This window comes from Protopterus annectens, chromosome 1.part0, assembly GCF_019279795.1.
Source record: "Protopterus annectens isolate FY-2018-M chromosome 1.part0, PAN1.0, whole genome shotgun sequence".
Lineage (NCBI taxonomy): Eukaryota > Metazoa > Chordata > Ceratodontiformes > Protopteridae > Protopterus > Protopterus annectens.
Genome location: NC_056725.1, coordinates 1,749,427,580 through 1,749,450,619, shown reverse-complemented (window position 1 = coordinate 1,749,450,619; position 23,040 = coordinate 1,749,427,580). Strand labels below are relative to the sequence as shown.

General features: G+C 42.2%; 1 protein-coding gene across 1 annotated transcript in view; it reads right to left on the bottom strand.

The window, feature by feature from the left end:
* Positions 1-23,040, bottom strand: part of IGF2R (insulin like growth factor 2 receptor) — a 2,372,344-nt gene that overhangs the window by 286,066 nt on the left and 2,063,238 nt on the right. Inside the window, exon 36 of the mRNA XM_044074918.1 lies at positions 2,890-3,051. Within this exon, the coding sequence (XP_043930853.1) occupies positions 2,890-3,051 (162 nt within the window). The remainder of the gene's footprint in view (positions 1-2,889; positions 3,052-23,040) is intronic.

Genomic DNA, 23,040 nt, shown 5'->3' with positions numbered 1-23,040 from the left:
ATGCAAGGTTTCCCCAAAAGAAAATTCCTCAGGCGGAGAGGCAGAAGGAATGGACTCTTCTGCATCAGAGTCCTCATAAGGAGAAAAAGGGCCCTCTGGAGGGTTTGAATTATCTGATTCATCAGAGGAGTCATCTGAAGAAACTGGCTCAGGGGGCTCTACTCTAGTCCTCTTCTCTGGAGGTGGGTGAGAGGCCCTGTCTGGATGAGGTTGGGATCCCCGGATCAAAGAAATGAGATCCTCTGCTAGACTAAGCATTTGTGAACTAGAGCTAGGCCTGTGAGAGGGGGTCTTAGCAGGCACAGTTTTGGTAGTTTTTGCTGCTTTAGTCCTGGCAAAGGCCTTAATCGACCTGGATGCAGGTGGCCTAGCAGCTCCACGTGCAGGGGTGGATATATCCAAAGGGATAGTGTCAGCTAAATCCTGTGAACCTGCAAGAGCAGGAGGGATTTCAGTAGCAGATTCAGGCAAACTAGATAAGGCCTCGGTAAGAGGCAAGTTTTTGGCCGAAGGAAGAACCGTGGACTCGGTTTCCGCCGAAACCGAGACACTCGCAGTTGGCTTAACCGCGGTTTCGGCCGAAACCACGGACCGCGAGTGTCGGTCCTTTTCCTTGCGTTTTTTAGAAATTTGCGTAGTCGGAGTATCCGACGGCATAATGTAAGCAAAATCGGAGCCGAAAAACTCTTCAGCAAATTCCGACCGACGTCTAAGCGTCCGACGGTTGAAAGAAGCACAGTCTAGACAAGCTGCTACGTCGTGGTCTGGGCCTAAACAAGGTAAACAGTAAGAGTGGAAATCTTTATGAGGTATTTGTTTGCCACAAGTTAAACAGTTATTCACTTTTTCTGACATCGGCTGAGGCAAGAAAGAGTCCCCAACGGGGTACTTAGCTTTTTAGAAGTCTTCGGTACTTTGTAGTAGTAATCTCTGGTTCTGACCGACCGGCACTTGCGAACAGCTTCTGCTTTGGGCGCCACGCGGCAAGAAAGACTGAGGAAAATGGCGTCGGCTGATGCCTTTATACCCAAACAACTGCAGCTATGACGTCGGGTGAAGTGCGACACCAGCCGAAGCCAGACCCAGACTTTGGAATCCGGCCGACCGAAGGGCTGCCTGATGACAGGACAACCCATTTGTAAGGACTGCAGATGCATCCTTGAAGGACATCAGGTAGGAATAAACATCTTATCATAATGGAAACACTTTCCATATCATCTTTGAACATGAGTGGTCTCCCAGGTATATACAAAAAGGAAAGAGTAGCAAACTATATTAAGAAATGCAGAATGCAAGCAGCTGTGCTACATGAGACACGTTTGGAAAGAACAAAGCATGCAAATTTAATAAAGAAAGACTTTCAGAATGGTTATTCAAAGGAATATCTGGAAAAAAGGAAAAGGGGAGTAATTATATTAATTACTAGATGAGCTCCAATAGTGATAGAAGGGAAAAAGGATAATAATGGTAGATATGTAATACTAAAGAGCTACTGGCAAAGGAGGAGGATTACTTTGGCATGTATTTATATTCCACCTAAAACTGCTACAATGGAGCTTAAGAAAATTCTGGGAGAAACAATCAGCTTTCTGCAGGGAATATTATTTATAGGTGAGGACTGAAATTTGATTTTCAAAAGTTAGAATGTATCTGGGGGGATTCACCTCATGGAGAATTAGTTGTAAAACACAGGTGAGGGTGAGAGCACTATGTCTCCACCACAAAACCAAAGGGAGGCTTCTTCATTAATGGTGCTGGGACATCACAGCAGAACATGTTACTGAACTTTTTTCTTTATACTTTTTCAGTCATTGCCTGACAATCATCAGCCCTCCCTTACTTAGTCTGGTCCATTCACTCATCCTGGGTGACAGCTGCAGGAACCATCATACAGATATCCATAAGGGGGTTTTGATGATATAACCCTGATCTCACACCTCCACACCAGGGGAAAGAGCAGCCCACATCACCACAGAGGTCACTACACCATCTCCATGCAACTTCATGCTCTTGTGCATCTCTCTGGACAGACATCTCCTGACAACAGCTTGCTGAATCAAAAGCATGCCCTTCCCCCAGGTCACTTCTACCAGCCTTCATTTAACAGATTATGACAACCTGCTCTAAACCCCACCCCTCCATCCTACCAAGGATGTGCATGACCATCCTCCCTACATTAGCTCCAACAGATCTCAACAAACTGAATGAAATTTGATTGCCTGGGGCATATTCAGAGCTTTATCCTTCTACAACAACAGACTTAATTATGGAACTTAATAAGTAAATGTGCCCAGAGATATTATACGAACGATAACTTCTATGACCCTCCACTCTCATGTTGTGAAACAGAATGGGGGGGGGGGGGTCATCGTTAGAAGGAATCACAGATGGCTAGCAGGAATGCCATTGCAGGAAGAGAAAAAAAAAGTACATGCTACAGACAATGCCCATTAGTCTAACAGTCTCTGCACATACTGTACAAAATAACGTTTAATACCTCAAGACAGAAACATTAAGAGGTGTGTCCTGTAACACTATCACACACACACAGCAGCAGTGGCTAAACATGCAAATGATTCTGCATTAAACACAAAACGATATCATCAGTTTAATGCAGACCACCCAAGTATACCTAAATTGTAAATCATTCAATGTGACATTACCGACAGGCAAAGTCATCAAAAACTTTCTTTCGGAGTTAACAAGCACTGGCAGTTGAAAAATCCATTTCTTCTACTTTGCTTTGGCTAAGTACAAATATAAACAGCAGTCATTCACACAAACTAGCTACAATGACTCTGCAATGAAAAACAAGGCTGATATACAGCCCAAAAAGCAAGTCTCTGGAATACTCCAAAGGCAGACAGCAAATAATAAAGACTGACATACCTGATACTGGCCACCAGTCAGAGCTGATAAATTGAAAGTGTAATGAAGTTGTTCATCTGTCAAAGAGCAGCCAGAGGTACTCTCTAAATCTGAGCACACCACCGGGGTTGCCCACTCGAACACATATGAACAGGAGGACTGTCGAAGCATTTTTGGCCTTCCCTGTAAGAAAAAATTTGAAAAGTTCATAGATTTACAAATACTTCCATATTTAAAAAAAACTGTACGCAAAGGGGAAATCATAAGAGTAGATCTCTGATGAGTACTCGTGTAAACTGCAGCATTACAGTTTTACCCACTTAACATCTCTTCTCCTTCATTTTTTCAGACAGCAGTTTCACATAAATGTGTAGGCTTATACCGGCCCTGTGTTTGAATTCCATAGAACCTTGGTCAATGCAAAAAGCAGCCCCATAGGGACAGCATTAATGGGCATTTTTTCACAGTTCTTTGAGACAAAAAAAACCCCACTAAGGAGATTGGGACTTTGACTTTCTGTAAATCTAAATAATTAATAGCACTTAAAACATACCTTTTAGGAGGTTAAACAAAAATCAGTACTGTAAAATTAAAAGGAAATTCCCAATAACTATAAGCAATCCTTGAAGGTCTACTGTAACAGTAAATATCTTAGCCATACTCTTATTATCTTCATCGAGGAAGGTCACTATAATACTAAATTATATAACATCAGGATAGCATCTCAAACAGTACTGATATACCCAGGTACAGAATCCCCTGTAGCGCACAGCACTGACAAAGCCTGTCTGCAATCTAACGTTTAGTATTTACGGAAGGTGTAGTGTGTTTTTAAAATAAGTTGTGCAAAAGAAAATTTGAAATATACTTCTGAAGTTGTTACTGCCCTTGTAGAATGTGCCCTAACTGTGCCTTGTAAGGCAATGCAGTGGGCAAACCAATAATTATTGGCTTCAAAACCTCTCCTTGAAGGAAACAAACAGCTCAACAGTCTTTCTTATTCTCTTTTTGTTTTCTGCAGTACCTGAGCTCCCTATGCATACCTATTAATGCAAGAGATGTCCCCCATCATTTGGGCAGCTGGCAAAAAATCTGTTCGTTGCCTTGAATGGTGAAAACATACTGCTGATACTACCTTAGGCATAAATGTAGGATTAGGACATGAAGAGAATTACCTTGAGTAGTCCGAATGTCCTGCACTGACAAGTCACTGAAATGGTCTCCCAAGCATAATCCATTCAGTCTGTTGTAAAAACAGAATCTCAGATGGGAAAAATATGCCATTCTTATGGCTAGATTTTCTATATAATCCCAGACTGAAATAAACACTTCTAAATAATCAATGGATTGGTCCCTTAAGATTTTTCAGATGCCAATGTGAACCCATCATGTGGACAATGGTACAATGTACAAAAAGGAAACAAGACGGCACGTAATCCAAAGCTTTCAGAAATTATCTGCCTGTGACCTGTTGAGATTAAGCAGGTCTGTAAATACTATCTGAATCTCAATTTGTATGTCTTCTATTGGAAAACTTAACTTGCGAGTCCCTCTAAATGTTTACTGATGCTGAGGGATCACAGCAGACGTTTTGCAATTTACTGTTATCCCCATGACCAGAAATTAAACCATTATATACACCGAACCAACAGTTCTCTTGAATTTGCACTACTAATCATTCAAAAAGCGGAACATGAGTATGATTTCTAGCCACTTTGTTTCCTCAAGTTTGCAAAGACTGAAGTTAAACATTTGAAAAGCACGCAAAGGCTGTGGAGAGCAGAGATAAAAACTAGAAATACTGAGCTATGTGAAACCTATGATATTTGTAATGAAAAAGTATCACTGGTGGCGCAGTGGTGCAGCGGTTCAATTCTCAGCTGGGGTGCCTTCTGTGCTGAGTCTTCATGTCCTCCCTGCATTCATGTGGGTTTCCCCTGGGCACACTGGTTTCCACCCACATTTCAAAGACATGTGTCTGGAGCATTTCTCCCAGGCCTCTGCTGAAAATAAGCTTTAAGTTTCCTGGTCAACAAATGTTAAATACATACATGACTTGACAAAAAAATAAATCATTGGAATATGAATATAAAGATAAGCATCTTCTACACCCAGAGTTGCCATAAATGTACTCTGCTGTGTAATAGTAAGAAGAGTTTTTGGAGTTGTCATCCTGAAATACAATGGTCAGGATTCATAGAAATGTGATATGCTGCTAAACAAGGCTTGTGCCACTTAATTATAATATACTGCAGTGCTAAGTAGATATGAATATACAAAAGGCAACAATCTGTATACCTGTACAGCTAGCTGTGCAACACAACCAAAGGAGCAGGGGGGAGACAGAAAACTGTGGAGCAAGGAAGCAGCCATGCACTAGTTAGTAAGGATCTCATGATATGTGAGGCTGCAAGTAGCATGATGGAGCAAGCTGTTTGCAAGGACTACATATTGCAAACGTGTACCACAATGCGATCACCTGCTGCCAGGTGCCTAGTGACCTGAACACTTACTGGTTTCATGAAAACAGTATGAAATTATAGTACAAGACAGTAGAAAATGGGGGGAATATATCAAGAAGAGAAACACAGAAAGGAAGCATAAAGAACAAGCAAGTGCAGGGGTGGCTGAGGATACTTTTTATAAGGTATGTACTAAGCTCTTAGAAAAAAGTGATGAGGGGAAGCATGACAAAGAGCTGGAGGAAAGGTGGCAAAAGGTATTCGGTGGGGGCTTACAAAAAAAAAAAACCCACAAAACAGCAGAGACTAACACTGGTGGATATGCATGCTCTGGAATGGGAAGACATGGACTCAACAGAGACAAGTAGAGGATGAACAAACAGGAGTGTACAATGTAGAACAAGGTGGGCTCTAGAGCATGGAGGCATACTTGGCTGTGGATATGGTGGATTATGGGCAATGTATTGACTGCCAACTAGCCAGATGGATATCAAGTTGATACAGAAGATGGTGCAGATAGGATAGGGTGGTTAGACAGAGGGGCCACACCCTCAGCTGGGGGCATAATGACAATGGCTGTTGGTTGAGGTTATCTGCACTGCACTATAGGAGGAACATGGTGGACCAGTGGGTCATTGCCCTTTCAGCTGCTATCCAGATCCTCTGCTGCACTGACAGCTGGGCTGCAGCAGCTGGTCAACCTCGGCTAACTACTTGGGAGAGAGGTTGGATCTCTTCTGGCAAGGCATTTCTAGCGCTCTCACCTGCCACAGCCACAAAGTAAAGGCTGATGCATTTGCAAAGCACTAGAATCATGATCTGCAGGAGGGAGGCACAACAGGAAAACTAACATTACTGAACATGTAATGCAAATGACAACTAAAAGAAAAAACAAGTAATATGCAAACAGACCACATTGCACTGCAAAGTAAGAGCTGCCTTCTGTGGTAGCCAAACTGACTGGCTTCTCACTATGCCTGTGCTGAAAGACATAAGGGAGAAAATAACTTTTACACCCCCCCCCCCCACACACACACACACACATAATAGTAAGCAAGAAACGGGAATCCGCATAAAATTATACTCCAAGTATTACATGACAGCAAAGCTTGGAAAAAAGTGTACGCCAAATAACAGAAGCCTGACATGGTACACAAAGTCTAACAACTAAGGAGCTACACAGTACTCTACAATATACCGGAGTGTCATGACAAGCAGCAGGCAGAGCACAGAGACATTCCAGTCCAGTCCAGTAGCCCAGCCTTTATCAAAAAAAACAGTACGCTGAATGACGGTGGGAAAAATGTTAAAATGACACTTGGAAAACAGCACCAGCACTAGGGATGCCAGTGCCCTCACTAAGCACCTCAAACAGGTCAAACCAGGCATCCATCTTCTGAAATGAACCATCATAAAGTCAAAGCAGACATCATCTTTATTGGACATGCAAAAGATGGAGCATAATAATGCTGTCCTTAGCACACCATGAAGACCATTTCTGAGGAACATTACTATTGGTAGCAATCATCACAGTTGCCCTGTAAAACAAGATGGTGTCCTGTGATTCACACTGGGAACGTAAATTGTAAATCATACGCAGTGCACCCCAATGGGGCTGTAAAAGGCATCATGCATACACATGCAGGCAGTATGCACCAGCCCTTGCTCATGATATTTGTACTGGTAACTTTGCTGTGGACCCGAGTTACGCCTTATGTCAACTGTGCACGTCAGTGAAATACAGTATTTCACAGACATACATGGATACATGGAGAGTCATCTGAAGTCATGCCTACCAGCTTCTATTTACTTTAGGCTTAGGCACATGTTCTACCATTTTAGACACCAAGCCACACACCAAAGGAGCAGCAACAGCACCTATGCAGCTTCAACAGTTTCAGTGTTATGCAGTACTGCTTTACATGGTACATCTCTGGTGTTATGTAAATGTTAGCTCCTACCATGATTTCCTGCAACCTGTGTCTGCATATAGCTCAAACATTCTATACTAAATATCTGCAATGCAGATGAGGAAAGATAGCCCACTAAACTGCCTATCCCTACACTATCCTACATGTCCTATACATATGTCTTGTGAGCTAACAATGTGAAGACATCTGCAATGGCCTCCATGCATAAACATCAACATCATACCACAGGAAACCACTGTCGCATGTTGCTGCATAGTCCTCTCCTATCCATGCTGTCAGTGAAGCTCATCCTTCAGTTGTATATCCCTGTAGGCCTCTGTATGACAGCCATCCATGCAGTAAAAATGAAAATGCCTGTCTCTACCACTGCCCTGGGGGTATCGTTGGAATACCCCATCTCCATAGCATATCAGAGGCCCCTACTGTGTACCTATCACTGTCTAAAATTGTGTTGTTGTGTATACCTGTGGCAGCCCACTGTTTTAAGTGGTATCCTACTGTCACCAGCAATGACTCGTGTACTGCCATGTATCTTGTTCCCATAGATGTCCTCATGTTTTCCATGGTGGGAGACTGCAGAGGTTGGACAACTTCAGCAGAGTGGAAAATGATATCCTGCTACAGACATTCAGGACCCCCAAAGCTCCAACTGTTGGAAAGAGGGGTGCTCACTGGCCTCTAAGGGACACCATCTGTAAAAATGCTGGTCCACAACATCAACACTGCTAGTGAGTGGAACTGTAATAACATAGCAATGTTGGAGCCATATCACCAACATACGGTGGTCCTGAAGGATGGCATGCAGCATAACTGCACAGATGTCAGCCTCTGGAGGTGAAAACATCTACCACAGCAAATATAACGGATAAAGACTACTTAGTGCCCAAGAAAGATGATGTAGGTACAAGTAACCACATGTGGGGGAGTGAACATTGGTTCCAAAAGTGGCCAGTCTCTAAATGCAAAACACAGAGCCTCACAAGTAGCAATGGTATTTGGATTTACTCTGTCTTGTACTGTGTATGCACAAGCTAGATCACTGCTACAATGACAGCTGTATAGACTAAGGCAAGGCAGCAAGATGATGTTAGCATCTACGCAGTGTAAGACGATAACACCTAAACACAGAGTCACAGTAAGATGACAGAGAGGCAACATCTCTCTATCTCTTAAGTGGACCTTCACCCACATTTCAAAATTAAGGCACGGCCTCACTCACACCTGATCTACAGGCTGCACAGTATATGCAGGTGACAACCAATGACTGAGAGCTTCCCTTTGGCTGCAGCAGCACAGGAAAGTACAGTTGTGTACACTTACCATAAATGTAGATGTTCGAGTGTATTCACTGTTGCAGTCATCACATTTGGGTTATCTGCCTGCAGGTACCCCTCAGCCGGCCTGAATACCAGAGTTTTGAGATTTCTGCGTTGAATGCTATCGCTTCTTCCATGACGTCAGTTCAAAAGGGGTATAAAACATGCAGCCAATGCATTACACCAGTTTTTTCTTGCCCCAGACGTCAGGTGCCCCCAAAATGGGAAGCAATTACATGGTATGGAACACCCCAAGCAAAAAGCAAATACAGATGATATAAGAGGTGCCAAACAAAAGGTAAGTAGAAGAAAAGAGAAATCAGGGGGCTGGAGGGAGGGTAACCTGGACTGCAACAGTGAATACACTCGAACATCTACATTTATGGCAAGTACACAACTGTACTATGTTCATCGTGTTTCACTGTTGCAGTCATCACATTTGGGTTAATTCCCAAAGCTAAGGTAGGGAGGATGTAGTTAAGAAGCATTAGGGCTGGCAATCAGGCCCTGTAGGACTGCTTTTGGAAATCCAGCTCTGGATGTAGAGAAGATAGGTAGGTGGTAGTGCTTGGTGAAAGTGTGTACAGAGCTCCAGGTTGCAGCTTTCAGGATGTCCCTAGAAGGGACTCCCCTGAGAAATGCTGTAGAGGTTGCTGTAGCCCTAGTGGAATGTGTTCTGATCCCCTGCGGGGTAGGTTTCCCATGGTGTTTGTAGCAGAAATTGATGCAGTGTGCTATCCATTTAGAAATGGTTTTCTTTGAAATGGCCTTGACCTCTGCTCCTGCAGCAAAGCTAACTAGCAGCTGGTCAGATTTTCTAAAAGTCGTAGCCCTGTCTAGATAGAACCTAAGCTGTCTGAGCACATCCAGAGAGTGCAGGATCCTTTTCTCTTTATTCTGAGGATTAGGGAAAATAGTTGGTAAATGAATGGATTGGTTTAAAGCCACACTAGATACCACCTTGGGCATAAATGAAGGGTTGGTCCTGAGGGAAACCTTGTCCGCATGGAAGATAATGAAGGGTTCCCCAGCCATACGGGCCTGCAATTCAGGCACTCTTCTTGCTGAAGTGATGGTTAGAAGTAAAGCTATCTTCCATGAGAGGAATTTTAGCTCTGTAGTGGCAGCAGGTTCAAAGGGAGGAAGAGTGAGCTTTTCCAATACAAAGGTAAGGTCCCAGGCAGGAGTGGGAGCTCTCCTGGGGGGTCTCAAATTTTTGGCTCCCCCCAGGAACTGTTTGACCAGAGGATGAGAGAAAAGGGGTGGCTCAGTATTATAATGAGCTGAGATGGCAGAGGCGTGAATATTAATTGAAGAGAAAGACAGGCCTTTGTGGAGCATTTCTGTTAAGTACTCTAGAATATGTGGTAAGTTGGGCACAGTTGTGTCCTTTCCTTGAGACTGGCTCCAGGAGCAGTATCTTTTCCACTTTTCTGAATAGGATTTTCTAGTACTAGGCCTCTTGCTTGAAGAATGACATCCAGCACCTGCTTACTGAGAGTTGCTGGTGGAGAAGTCAGTGGATAAGCCAGGCTGCAAGGTTCAGGGTCTGTAGCTGAGGGTACAGAATCTGGCCCTCCTGCTAGGACTGCAGGGAAGGAGTGTGAGGCAGGTGCCATGGTGACAGTCCCGCCAGACTATGCAAAAGAGGGTACCAGTGGTGGCGTGGCCAGTCTGGTGCAATCAGGATTGTCCTTGGCTTGTCCTGTTTGATCTTTAGTAGAATCTTCGATAAGAGGGGCAGAGGAGGAAAAGCATAGACAGAGGTTTTCCCACATGAAGGACAGGGCATCCACTTTCCAAGCTTGGCTGTTGGGAGTTCTGGTGCAAAATTTGCTCAACTGATATTTCTGAGGGGAAGCAAAAAGGTCCACCTCTGGTGTCCCCCACCTGTTCCTCAAAAACCTTGAATACTTTGGGTTCCAGTTTCCACTCATGTGGGTCCATGAGATTTCTGCTTAAGTCGTCTGCCAGTGAATTTAGTTTGCCTGGCAGGAATTGAGCTTGCAGGTGCACTTGGCTGCTCAAGGCTGTGTTCCAGAGAGCCATGGCTAATCTGCAGAGTGGGTAGGAATGGGCCCCCCTCCCACTGCTTGTTTATGTACCACATAACTGTGTTGCCTGTCTTTACCAATAGTTGTCCTGGAAGAGTAAGGCCTTTGAAGGCTGTCAGAGCATTCTGTACAGCTAATATTTCTTTTTGTTTGATATGCAGGTGTATTTGCTTTGGGTTCCATTTGCACTGAATGTACTGCCCTGCCATGTGAGCCCCCCATCCATAGTCTGATGCGTCTGTTGTTAGGGTTTGGGCGGCAGGGGGAAGAGTGAAAGAGTCCCTTGTTGCAGTTGCAGGCCTCTATCACCAAAGGAACTGTGCCCATAGACAAGGAATGATAGGAATCATTGATTCCAGGTCCGGAGAATGCTGACACCTCATATGCAGCCTTTTATATGGAATTAATAGAATGCAAGAGGCCATAAACCCCAGGGCTTGCAGTATTTTTCTTGCAGATAGCTGGGTCTTGATGGCCAGTAGGTTGAAGTAGTTTGTCAAATAAATTTGTTTCTCTGGAATGAGGAATGCCATCTATGAAGTTGTGTTCAAGCTTGCTCCCAGGAATACAATCTGTTGGCTTGGTAACAGCTGTGATTTCTTTTCGTTGATTGTGCACTCCAGTGAAGTTAGAAGTGTCTTTACAAATACCAGGTACTGTAATAGTAAGTCCTGATTGTCCGCCTGAATCAGGCAATCGTCCAAGTATGGGTAAATTTGAATTCTTCTCTGCCTGCAATATGCAATGGCTGGAGCTAGGCACTTTGTGAATACCCTGGGTGCAGTAGATAGGCAAAAGGGAAGTGCAGAGAACTGATAGTGCATAGAGAGCCTGCTCTGAAGTGCAGGTATTTCCTGCAAGATTCCCTTATGGGGATGTACAGATAAGTTTTTTAAGTCTAGGATTGCTAGCCAGGAGTCCTTGGCTAGCATTTTGAATTTTGGAACCACCAGAAAGGTGTTGAGAATAGACAGATCCAGGATAGGATGCCAAGAGTTTTCTTTCCTGGGAACCAGAAACAGTCTGGAATAAAAGCCTTGTCCCTTTTGTTCTGCTGGGACAGGTTGAATAGCCTTGATACTGAGAAGAGAAAGTACTTGCTTTTGGGCCTCTGCCCACTGGTTTGGGGGGAGGTCTGGCCATCCGCTTAGGGTTGGAATTGAAATCTGTATCCCTGGGAAATGATGTTTAAGACCCATCTGTCTTGGGTAATGCATTCCCAGTTTTTGGCATGCAGGGCAAGTTTCCCCCCTAAAGGTGCAAGTACTTGGGCAAGGCTTGGAAGAGTTAAGGATAAGTCATTGTGCCATTTTACCATAGGCTGGTGTATTACTACTCCCTGTTTTGGACGTGGGAGCACTCCACTGTTTAGATCTGTGCATAACCTGAGACTGAATTCTTGGTGGTCTGCTGCCCCTGGGCTTGGACTGAGAAGGCCTGGAAGGGACTGGAAAGGACCAGTTTTTCGAAGGCCAATGCCTACTGAATCTGAGTGGCTATACCTGTAAGAAATCTTTAACAGTTTGCATAGATTTAGCTTTTTCCTCCGTCCTTTTGAGGACTTCTTCTGCTTTATTTCCAAATAGACGCTCTTGGTTTAATGGTGCATCTAGTAAGTTTGCTTTGACATGATCTGGCAAGTTTTGTTCCTTAAGCCTTGCAAAGTATGTTTACCAATTTGGTTAGCAGAATGCATTAACTCTTGCAAATCTTTGGGTTCTGCACAGTCAGGAATCAACATCATTTGCTGTTTAATTAGTTTCATAATATGCTGCTGATACTTTAACATATGAAACTGGCAATTCAAAGTCCTAATGGCCAGAGTAGCACAGGTGTATACCTTCTTATCTATTTAAAGCCCTAGACTCCCTGTCCGAAGGGGTGGGATGTTTGGCAGTAGTAGCCTTAATGCCTTTAGGTCCCTGGGAAATGGTCTCTGGATCCGCAGAAGGATTCTTAAAAAGGAATTTGTGGGAGTCAGGTACTCTGTAGCACCTATCAGGTTTCCTGGGAGCTGGAGGCAAAGAATCAGGGGTAAGGCTGGATTCCAAGAAAACATCAACTACAACTTCCAGAACAAGGGAATAGCTAGAGACCTGTGCTGTGGCAAGTTTAAAAATTCCCTTAGTCTCTTTTTGGACTGAGAGTAGTCCTGCCACTCCCAGCGGAAATGCTGTCTATGGGTATGCAGAGCTTCTCCAAAAGAAACATCTTCTGGAGGGGAGGCAGAGGGAATGGAGTCCTCAGCATCAGAATCCTCATAGGTAGATAAGGGTAAGTCCTGGTAATCCGAGAGATCACAGTACTCAGATTCCTGATCAGAAGAATCAGAAGGAAAATCAGTTCTAAGTCTCTGAGGGGGAAGGTTGGCTTCCCCTAATTAAGGTAACGAGGTCTTCAGTCATTTTAAGCGTTTGTTTTTGTGGCTTGTGGGCCTGAAAATGCCCTTTGGTCATCGGTTTCCTAGGCGCAGTGTGAACCTTAGGCCGGAGAAGTTCAGTATTTTTGGTTTGAAACGAAGTAGTCGGTTTAATATGAAGATCGGAAGGCCTGAATACACCCTCAGAAGCTAGTGCCTGCACAGCAGCTCCGGTTCCATCCAAGGTAGAGACATCCGCAGGTTCCATAGTCGAAGAAGCATCTCGTGGAATACCGGACTCCAAAAGGGTCTCAGTAGAGGCCTGCAAATCTGTAGAAGTGGGTATCAGGGGCTGCGAATTGAGTACCGGTGGACTGGCGACTAGCTTAGCGGTAGCATCATCGGCAGTTTTGGAACTATGCAGTCTGCCTCTGTCTTTATCCTTACGCTTTTTTGGAAAATCGGTAGTCAGATGGCTCACCGAAGCCATTTCAGAGTACAGAGATCAAAAGAATTTAGCTACAAAAATTGCCCGACGATGAATAGTACCGGCGTTGAACAAGGCACAAAACCGACAGCGAGGGACGTTGTGGTCTGGGCCTAAACAGGTGACACAGTAAGAATGAAAATCTGTGTGAGGTACTTGCTTTCCACAGGCAAGACAATTATTAATTTTTTTCTGACATCAGTTAGAGCAAGAAAAAAGGGTCCCCAATGGGGGTACGTATCTTTTAGAAGACTTCAGGTCTTAAACTCGAAAAATGAAAATGTCAGGAGTCGGCCGACCGGCACTTGCAAACTGCTATTGCTTCGGGCACCGCATGGCAAGAAAGACTGATGTAATGGCATCGGCTGCATGTTTTATACTCCTGATGACTTGATTTCATGGAAGAAGAGACAGCATCTGATGCAGAAATCCCACGACTCTGGTATTCAGGTCGGCTGAGGGGTACCTGCAGGAAAATGACCCAATGTGATGACTGCAACAGTGAAAGACGAAGAACATCATGCTGTAACCAATGGGAGTATAATTCACCATCCACAGCCTAGTGTGGCAAGTTACTTCAGTGAGGATGTCATCCAACACTGCTAGTGGCTTGGTGAGACCATGGAGTCCAGAGATTATGCTAAAATTGGTCTCATGAGGACTATGGTGGAATACATAGTTTCTCTATCTACATCTGTACAGAGGAAAGCAAATGCCACCATCAGTGTTCTGTCCAGCAGTGCAGTCCATGGCTGTTTGCAGGTACAAACATTTGGCGGTCATGTCACAGGCCAGTGCAGGGTACACAGTCTAGAGGTATCTTACCATACATCCCACATTATGACCATGAAAAATGCCAGTGCCCAGGAGCAGGACACACCTTACCAAAGTCCCATTCTCACAGGAACAAGATATTCCTGACATGGGGGTGGCTTGAATTCTGGCCATAAAATGTCATCTCAGTGGCCTCACACCATGGTCATGTACTGGCACCCCCTGCTAGGCATGATACCCATCCCTGTCAATGGAGGACATTGTCTATGACACAGAATACTCGTTGCCATAAGACCCTCATATCTGTCTCAGTGACATGTTTCCCCATACCCAGGTTGTGATGTCAGCTAAGTGTCATCACATCCTTTTGCACTTGTGCAAATGATGAGGAGTGGGATCCAGTTTACCATCTTTCCTGTGTGGTTTATGTGAAGATGTTTGATATAAACTGTGACTTGTAGTATGTACTGCCCAGCTTAGCCTTTAAGTAATACATGCATCATGCTTATCCCTGGTGACACCACACTTTCACTGTGTGCTCATCACTGAGCCCACACAAGCTGGACTGGATGTCACTGCTTCATTTACACTGCTGTGTACTGTGCCATTCATTGCTTGGGGAGAGGTACAGGTGCTGCTTGCTGTGCCTCAGCCTCACTATCATTACTCTGCTGGCTGTGAGCTTCAGCTGCTGTACAGAAGGGTGATCTTTACATGTTCTATAAATCATGCTATGCAGCAAGTGACAAACAAGGCAGCAAACAAGTTGTAGTCTGTGTCAGGACAGTACAGAAGAGCCTTCTCAGATGTATATAGAAAGTGAAACCATACCTTCACCAAATTGAATGCATGCTTCAGAATTGTTCTAGTTTACATGCAGGTGGCACTGTATTCCTGTTTGGTGATACTGTGTGGGTTCTTTATGGATGTCATCAACCACAGCTTCAATGGGTATGTATGACTAACAAAACTGCCTGAATATATGGAAAGTGTGAGATATATATACTCACTGGCTATATATAGCTTTGCTTACCATAGTACCAGGACTTGACCACTGAGTTGGCCATCTGAATATTCATTCTGGAGGAAGCAGCAATACAGATGACTTTTCTGCCAGATGGGGGAATCATGGATACTGTCAGAGCGCTGTGCTGACACATTCATTACAAAACCCTGTACACTGTGCACCACTTGACAGTTGATGGAATGGTAGCCTTACTTAATGACACACTGATATCCACAGACACCAAGTGGAGCTATTATTGCTCCATGAGTGCAATCTGCAGCACCAAATACATTGGGGAGGTAGGTAATGTCATAAAAGCCAGTCAAGGTGGCTCATCTACATGTGGAAATGGCATACTGAGTATTCTCCAGGCCAATGCCTGTGAAACAACTAATCTGTCCTCTGTTTCCGGAAGGTGACTGTGGCAAGTATAGTAAGAGCCACTCATACCTTATTCTCCCACTGGTATAGGAAAACAACACAATTCTCATGATCTTGCTTTTGGGTGATACATGTCAACCAATACCCATCTAATATCTCTGTCTACATGCAAGCAGCTTGTAAGATGCTGCATGATTATCTGCTGGTACATAATCTGTTGCCAGTACCATCTCTGTTTGCACCACCTGCCACTACATCTCTATAGTGACTGCAAGATAGTGGTACTTACAGTCACTAAGTGCTATTTCATGAATGTTGCTGCTCTGATCAGGTTTGCTTGTTGCAGGTTCAAAACCTCCTCCATTTTCGGCTACAATTCTGCACAATTTACTGTGCACCTATTGTGCCCTATGATTATAAATAGTGACCTATGTTCATGTGAATCTGATTATGCACTCATTAAACTGCATACCCTCATGTGCATCCACCACTTCACACCTTGTTTTCATCTCTGCTCTTCAGTACTACCTAGTACCATGAATCATAACATGCTTGCACGTGGCCTCTTCATGCACATCAGCTCACTGTAAACTATACAAGTGGACTATGAATACTGGCTTAATGTGTTCACAAAAGTGTTGAAGTTTGGTAAGTCTTTGATTGGTTCTGAAGTGATATATTTTCTCCGTTGCTAATCATTAGCATATATATTAGCATTGTTCTACTGGATTCTGCTGTATGGTTCAGTTGTACTACCTGATTTTATGTTTTATGAACAGCATAATTACTGAGATTACTGGCTAGTCTAGTCAATTGTTAACAATATGAGAGTTCTGCTTGTGAAAAGAGTTGGGTCATTGCCTACCTTTCCCATAGATGTTAAAATTCAAGCTGCTTATTCGAAAGTGCTTACAGACTAAATGTTGTGTAGCAAAAGAGTAAGAACTGACAGACAAGCGTTTTCCCTGTCATTCTAAAATCTGGAAATCTCTATCTCAGTAATCCCAAACTTGCACACCAAAACATACATCTTGTTAGCTGCTTTACTTTCCATATGTCCCTTTAAACTCTGGAAGCCTATGTTATAGTAATCCCAAACTTACATATCTAGGCATATTTCCTGTTAGCTGCCTTATTTGCCAGTTTAAAGGTTATAAAGCACAAATGTACAATTGTGGAAATATAGTGCACTACTTACATTGGCCAAACACTACTTAATGCAGCAGAACACAGATGATTAGTATTTTATCTACCCAGTTCAACCACCAAACAATCCTAATTATGTTAATCTTTTTCTTTCCCAGTATATTGCGCACAAAGTATCCCTGGCAATTCCTGCTACAAAGGGAACTTCTACAGTTGAATTTCACTGAAGTTGCAAAAGCACAAAAAGAGAATTAAAACCTATGTAAGGCAGTTTCCAAGAATCAAATTAAACTGCTGAAATATATTGTTTGCCATCAACTCTGCATCATTGTGTCTTGTACTGTAGTATTGAATCTGTTGGAAGGAAAACCCCACCAGACCTGCAGGCCTTGCACTAAAAGTCTTTCGGCTTTTCCCGGTTAGGGGTCGCCACAGCGGAACTCTGGTCCGCTAATGATTGGCAGTAGATTTTTACGTACTGGCTTGCCGGGCCTAACGCACAACCTTCAACGAAGGAACACTCATTCACGCATGTCGCCACATAGAAGACGCTCTGAGAATCGAACGGGCAACGTCTAACTGTGAGGCAACAACTGCTTAAGGTAAAACTAAATTAACACTTTAGCATATTTTACTCTAGCATTCTAACATTTCTCTGGAAAAAGCAAATAAAGCCCATAACAATAAAATTAAATGATATGACTCACCTCAAGTAGTTAAGACTTCAAAGACCTTGTTTTTGTATCTATAAACATTTTACCTTACTGTTTGTTTCTGGTGGAAAACCATCTGTGGGGGAGTAACTGCATTCCATTAAATTATTTGATTGGTTGAGTGCGCTCCATTTCCCCTTGCTATACTTGGGCTCACGCTGCTAGCCTACCCTACCCCCACTTCCCACCAACACATCCTCTTCATTTATCGTAAGCTAATCTTCACCCACCACATTACCACCAATCACAAAATAGTTTACAATTTATACTTTTTCCTCTCCTTCACACACCCACTAACCGCTTCCTACCTTTTTTCTTTCTTTCAGCTGTATTCCTTCTACATTATAACTCGACATCCCCCCACTTGACTCAACCCACAACCAATCAAACCCTATCCAGCCTTCTATCAGTATCCTGTTTACATTTTCACTAAATTAACACTCACATAAGCAGCAGCGTGTTATTCAAAGCACACAGTTCACTTCCCTCCCCTTTCTTGCACACACAATCATCAAACATTTCTCAAAACTAGTCTTATGCCCAATGCTCAGTCCACTGCTCTCAATGGCAACTGCTCACATATTTCACATTGCACAGGCGAAGAACTCTGAAATCTGCCTCTTAGTGGCTTTGAACCAGAGAAGGGGTAAGAGATGGGCAGGGGTCATTTGGAAAATCTCTGGCTGCACCTTCCTTTACCTGAGGAAAGTGAGTTGAACTGTTTTCAGCTGTTGATCATTTTGACAAGATATCCATTCATATAGAATGGCTTCTTCATAGGTTGGTACTAGGTATTGGCACTAGGGCCTATACAAGCCTAGCCATAACAATTCCCTGGCTATTTCTTCCCAGAATAGTTACTTCCCTTGTCACCTGTCTAGCAGTGTGACTGACGTGATCCCCGGGGTGAATATCCCATCTCCCATCCAATCATCAAGGTTCCTTTTGAAGAGGGCCAAAGAGGGGCTCAGCTTGACATGTACAGGCAGCCTATTCCAGAGTATCCCTCTAGCATGTTTTGTTCATTGTGATGACCAGGTTTAGATCCCTGGAGCATGTGGCTTTGAGAGATTGGGATTTCTTTAAGTGTAGCATGTCCCAACAGCACTGGGTTTGACATGGCCTTGTATGTTAAGCAGAGATTGCCTCTGAGTAGGCGATATGCGACAGAGTATAGCTGCAGTTTTTTTAAATGGTCAGCATAGGGCATCTGCTTTAGGCCTGTGATTCTTTTAGTGAGGCACTTCTGTGGTCTTTCCTGTTGTTGCAGATGTCTTGTGAGGTACATATCAAACGGGGAGCTGTACTCTATAATGGGTCTAATGAGGGATGAGTACAGTGGGACAATGACCTCCTTTTTTCTGGATGAAAAGCCCTTAGTGATGAGATGTGCCACATAGAAGGATTTCCTGACTGTTGTGGCTAATAGATAAGCTTTCTGGTTATCAGGAGGAGGTGCACGCATACACTTAAACATTACCGATGCTCAAGATCAACAGGTGCATCAGCTGTTGGCTTACTAAAACAACCTTGTGTTACAGCAGCATTCAAAAATCTTCATTCAGTATTCTCAGATTCCATTCTTAAGTCATGCAAATCTTCTTAAATAGAACTCCAAACACGGCAGTCTTATCTTGCACAATATTAATAACTAGACCTTTATTAGGCAGTCAGTGCTTACATGTTGCACTTCAAACTTGGCTTTTCAATTCACGCTACATAGTTAAAGTTCAATAATAGACTGCGGTGGTGGTGTTGTGGTAGCGTTGTCGCCTCACAGTTAGACGCCCGTTCGATTATCAGTTAGAGCGTCTTCTGTGTGGCAACATGCGTGAATGGGTGTTCCTTCATTGAAGGTTGTACATTAGGCCCGTCAAGCCAGCACGTAAAACTCTACTGCCAATCATTAGCGGTCCAGAGTTCCGCTGTGGCGACCCCTAACCGGGAAAAGCCGAAAGACACAAACAAACAAAGTTAAAGTTCAAAAATCTTTTGTTATTTCTCTCTATCACTTCAATAAATCCATACTGCCCCTTTTTTCTCTCACACACACGCATGCACACACACACACACACACACACACACACACACACAATTTACACAATGAGATCAAATATTTGTTTACCTTCATTTTATTTTATTTTCTTATTAAACAAATATTGAACTTCCATTATAACATTAATGACTGAAGATTGTATTACATGTCACTCAGACTAATAAGTTAAAAACTTGTATACCACAATCCTGGTCAAGATCATTAATCATCGACGTCCCATAAAGACCATTTATTTTTCAAAAATGTTCATCTCTGATCCCTCAAGGACCTCACTTCCATACACTTAACCTCCATGAACATTTTTAAGAGCATTTTAACTCACTTCTTAACATTTTTTATTTAGATTTCCACTTCCTTGTTATAATTTTCCTGGCTACTATTAAAAGTCAAAAACATTTGTGCTTTTATCTCTTTAGCATATGCTGTTCTAAACCAGCTCAATAAAATGTCTCTACACCAAGATTAAATTGCTTTCCAAACAAAGAATTAGGCATGCTAAGTTCTTGCTTGTATTAGATCAAACCACAACATTGTCAAAAATCATGATCTCAAGTGCCTTGCCAAGCCGCCAAAACCTCAACAGTCACCCCTTATACTGGGGGACATTTCTCAAGTCTTCCTGGAGTATAAAGTACTCGTGTAAACATTTCCATGCAAACATTGTAAACTTTCTTGAGTTACTTGCATAGTTAGGGATGACAGAAATCTCTTTCCATTCCTCAAGTATATACCCTTGCAACTTCCCATTTCAAGATTTTTTTTTTAATTTTACACTGTGATATGCTTTCACCTCTAGTACAGCCTTATATGCTCTGCTTACAACTCTTACCAACCACCATATCTATTCTTGCCTCAGTTACAAAGTTTAACATCTGTGGTTTATTGCAACTGTTTTCCAATGTTTTGATACTCTCCTTCATTTGTAACATAAGATCTGAATTTCAGAACCCAAATACCCACTTAGCATTTTCCCACTTAATCTCATGTTTCAACATTTGCTTCCAGTATCCCAGCTATTTTTTTCCTTTATTCCCACTAGACTGTCCTTAACTCTCTTCTTAGTTTTCAGTGCAATATATCCTACACGAATAATCCTATTTTTCCAAAGTATGACTTCTTTTAAATCAAAATTTGTTAATACTTTTATATACATATAGTAACACAATGTGCTCCATGTAATTATCCTAAATATGCCCAAACACCTGTGCAGGGGAGTTGTGCTAGTTCCCACAGGTATTATTGCTACTATATCTTTATATCTAGGCATGCATTCTAAATCTTGGATCAGATAAAGTAATCTAATTGGTGTAATCCTAAGCTTCCTTGTTCATTTCCCACTGTACTCTTTCCTTATTTTCCCATATAAATTCTTTAATTTCTCTTTTATGTTTTAAATCTATTCTCTTGGTTGATACATGGATGCTTGTTTTACATATATAACTAATGGGACCAAAACCAGTTTAATTGCTTGTATTATATATTCAAGATTCATAAATAACTTCCTTTGTCTAATTTTCTTTAGAATCTTTTGACTAGTTTCCTCCCACATTTCTTTAGCTGCTTTTTCTACAACTTGCTTTAATCAAGAACACAAATCTCTAATTTCTCCGTGCCCCCTAAAATGGAAACTTCTGAAGAATATCACAATATGGACATGGTTCATTGCAAAAGCTTTTGTCTTTGCTTCATTTACTTTTGTATGCTGCTATACTAGCACAATATTTCAACTTGTCAACTATAATATTTACTTCAACTTCAGGTTTGGACATAAAATTAAGTCATCTGGAAAAAGAACAATATTTTCATTTACATTTCTCTACTTATATCCTTCAATATTAGACTGTCCAATGTCCCTTGCTAGTGACTCTGAATACAATGTTAATAGTGAGAATGGATAACCTGGACTACTTCCTTCTGTGAGACTAAATAGTCTAAAAAGTTCACCTTCACATTTCACCCTTGATTGTGCACCTTTATAAATGTTCAAAATCAAGGCTACCCATTCTCACGGAAAACCAAATCTCAGTAAAGCTTTCATCATAAATTCCCAGTTCACACTGTCAAATTCTCTTTCCGGAACTAATCCAATTAATATCATCATATTGCTATTAACTAAGGCATGTTTTTAAATCTTAGAGTTTTGCTGATATTATCAAATGCTTGTCTAGCTTAAAATATTCACATTTGTCTAAATCTATAATTACTAACAGTATCTTCACCATACTTTTTGCCAAAATTGTCATCGATACCTCATAGTAATGAAGTAGGTGTAAAATTTATGGATATAACGCATCCTTACCTTCCTTTAGTAGAACTACCATGGCTACTTCCCTCCAAGATGAGGGCACATCCCTGTTAAGGATTTTGTTTAAAAGTACTAACCTGACCTTTATTACCTCTTCTTTTCCATACTTCAGTTTGAATTCTGTAACCTCCAGTTGTCTTATCTGGGTTCTGGTGTTTTATGGCTAATTTAATTTCAATTTCTTGTATTCTCAACAAAGCTTCTTATCACTTCCTTTACTTGATCCAGTTATACATTTCTCAAATATTCATGCACACTGTTATCAGCGTGCAGATCTATGGGTATGAAAGGAACAGCAACAACTTACCATTACCTTCCTTATTTTGCATGGCTCTGCTTTATTGTTCTCTTTTATGGAGTCATTATTTCAATTATTACTCTTTCTGTTGCCTCAAATGCTAAGCAAACAGTTTAGCTGCTCTGTGTTCACTACTGAAAAAATGCCTTAGTGCCATTGCTCTATCCTCGTGTATATTCTCCAGATACTCTCACATTGCCAGATTGGTCCCATTTCCATAAAAGAAGGGAAGGGATTGCCTTGAACTGTAAAGTTTAACTCCACAGATATAATCTTCCTTAAATAAAGCAATCCTGCTGAACCAATCTGTAACCCAAAGATATAATCACCTTTCACTAGCTATCATTAGTCAGGCTGAAGCAGTTCTGCTTAAAATGAGAGATACTTTGCCTCTGAAGTGGCGAGAAGAGGAAAAATAAGTGAGACAGGTTTGGAGCATAGTCAGTACTGGTCATTCTCCTGTGAGGGAAGAACATTCTCTCTTCTCCCTTGTCTCCTCTACAAGCCTATTTTTCCCAAAGGCCCTTCTGATATAGAGCAACAATCACCTTTACTTTGTTTCTGTAAAATGAAAATGGCTTCTTTTGATAATTTCTGTTAAATCTTTGAATGGTTGGACAAAACAAGTGATTCTGCAGCTTTGGCTTGCTGTTGAACCTTACAGATCTCCTAGCAGCTTCTAAAGATGACATTATTGGGTCTTCCAAATGGTTTCTTATACAGGTATTTTTAGTTAAGACATACAAATACTAAGGAACCCTGTTTTTAGGATCAGGTGGCTAGCAGACTAGCTCAAGGGATAGCCATTCAAGGATCCCAAAAGGCCTGGAACACTGGGGCACTACAAGAGGTTCATAGGTGTTTACTAGGCTAACGACCATAAG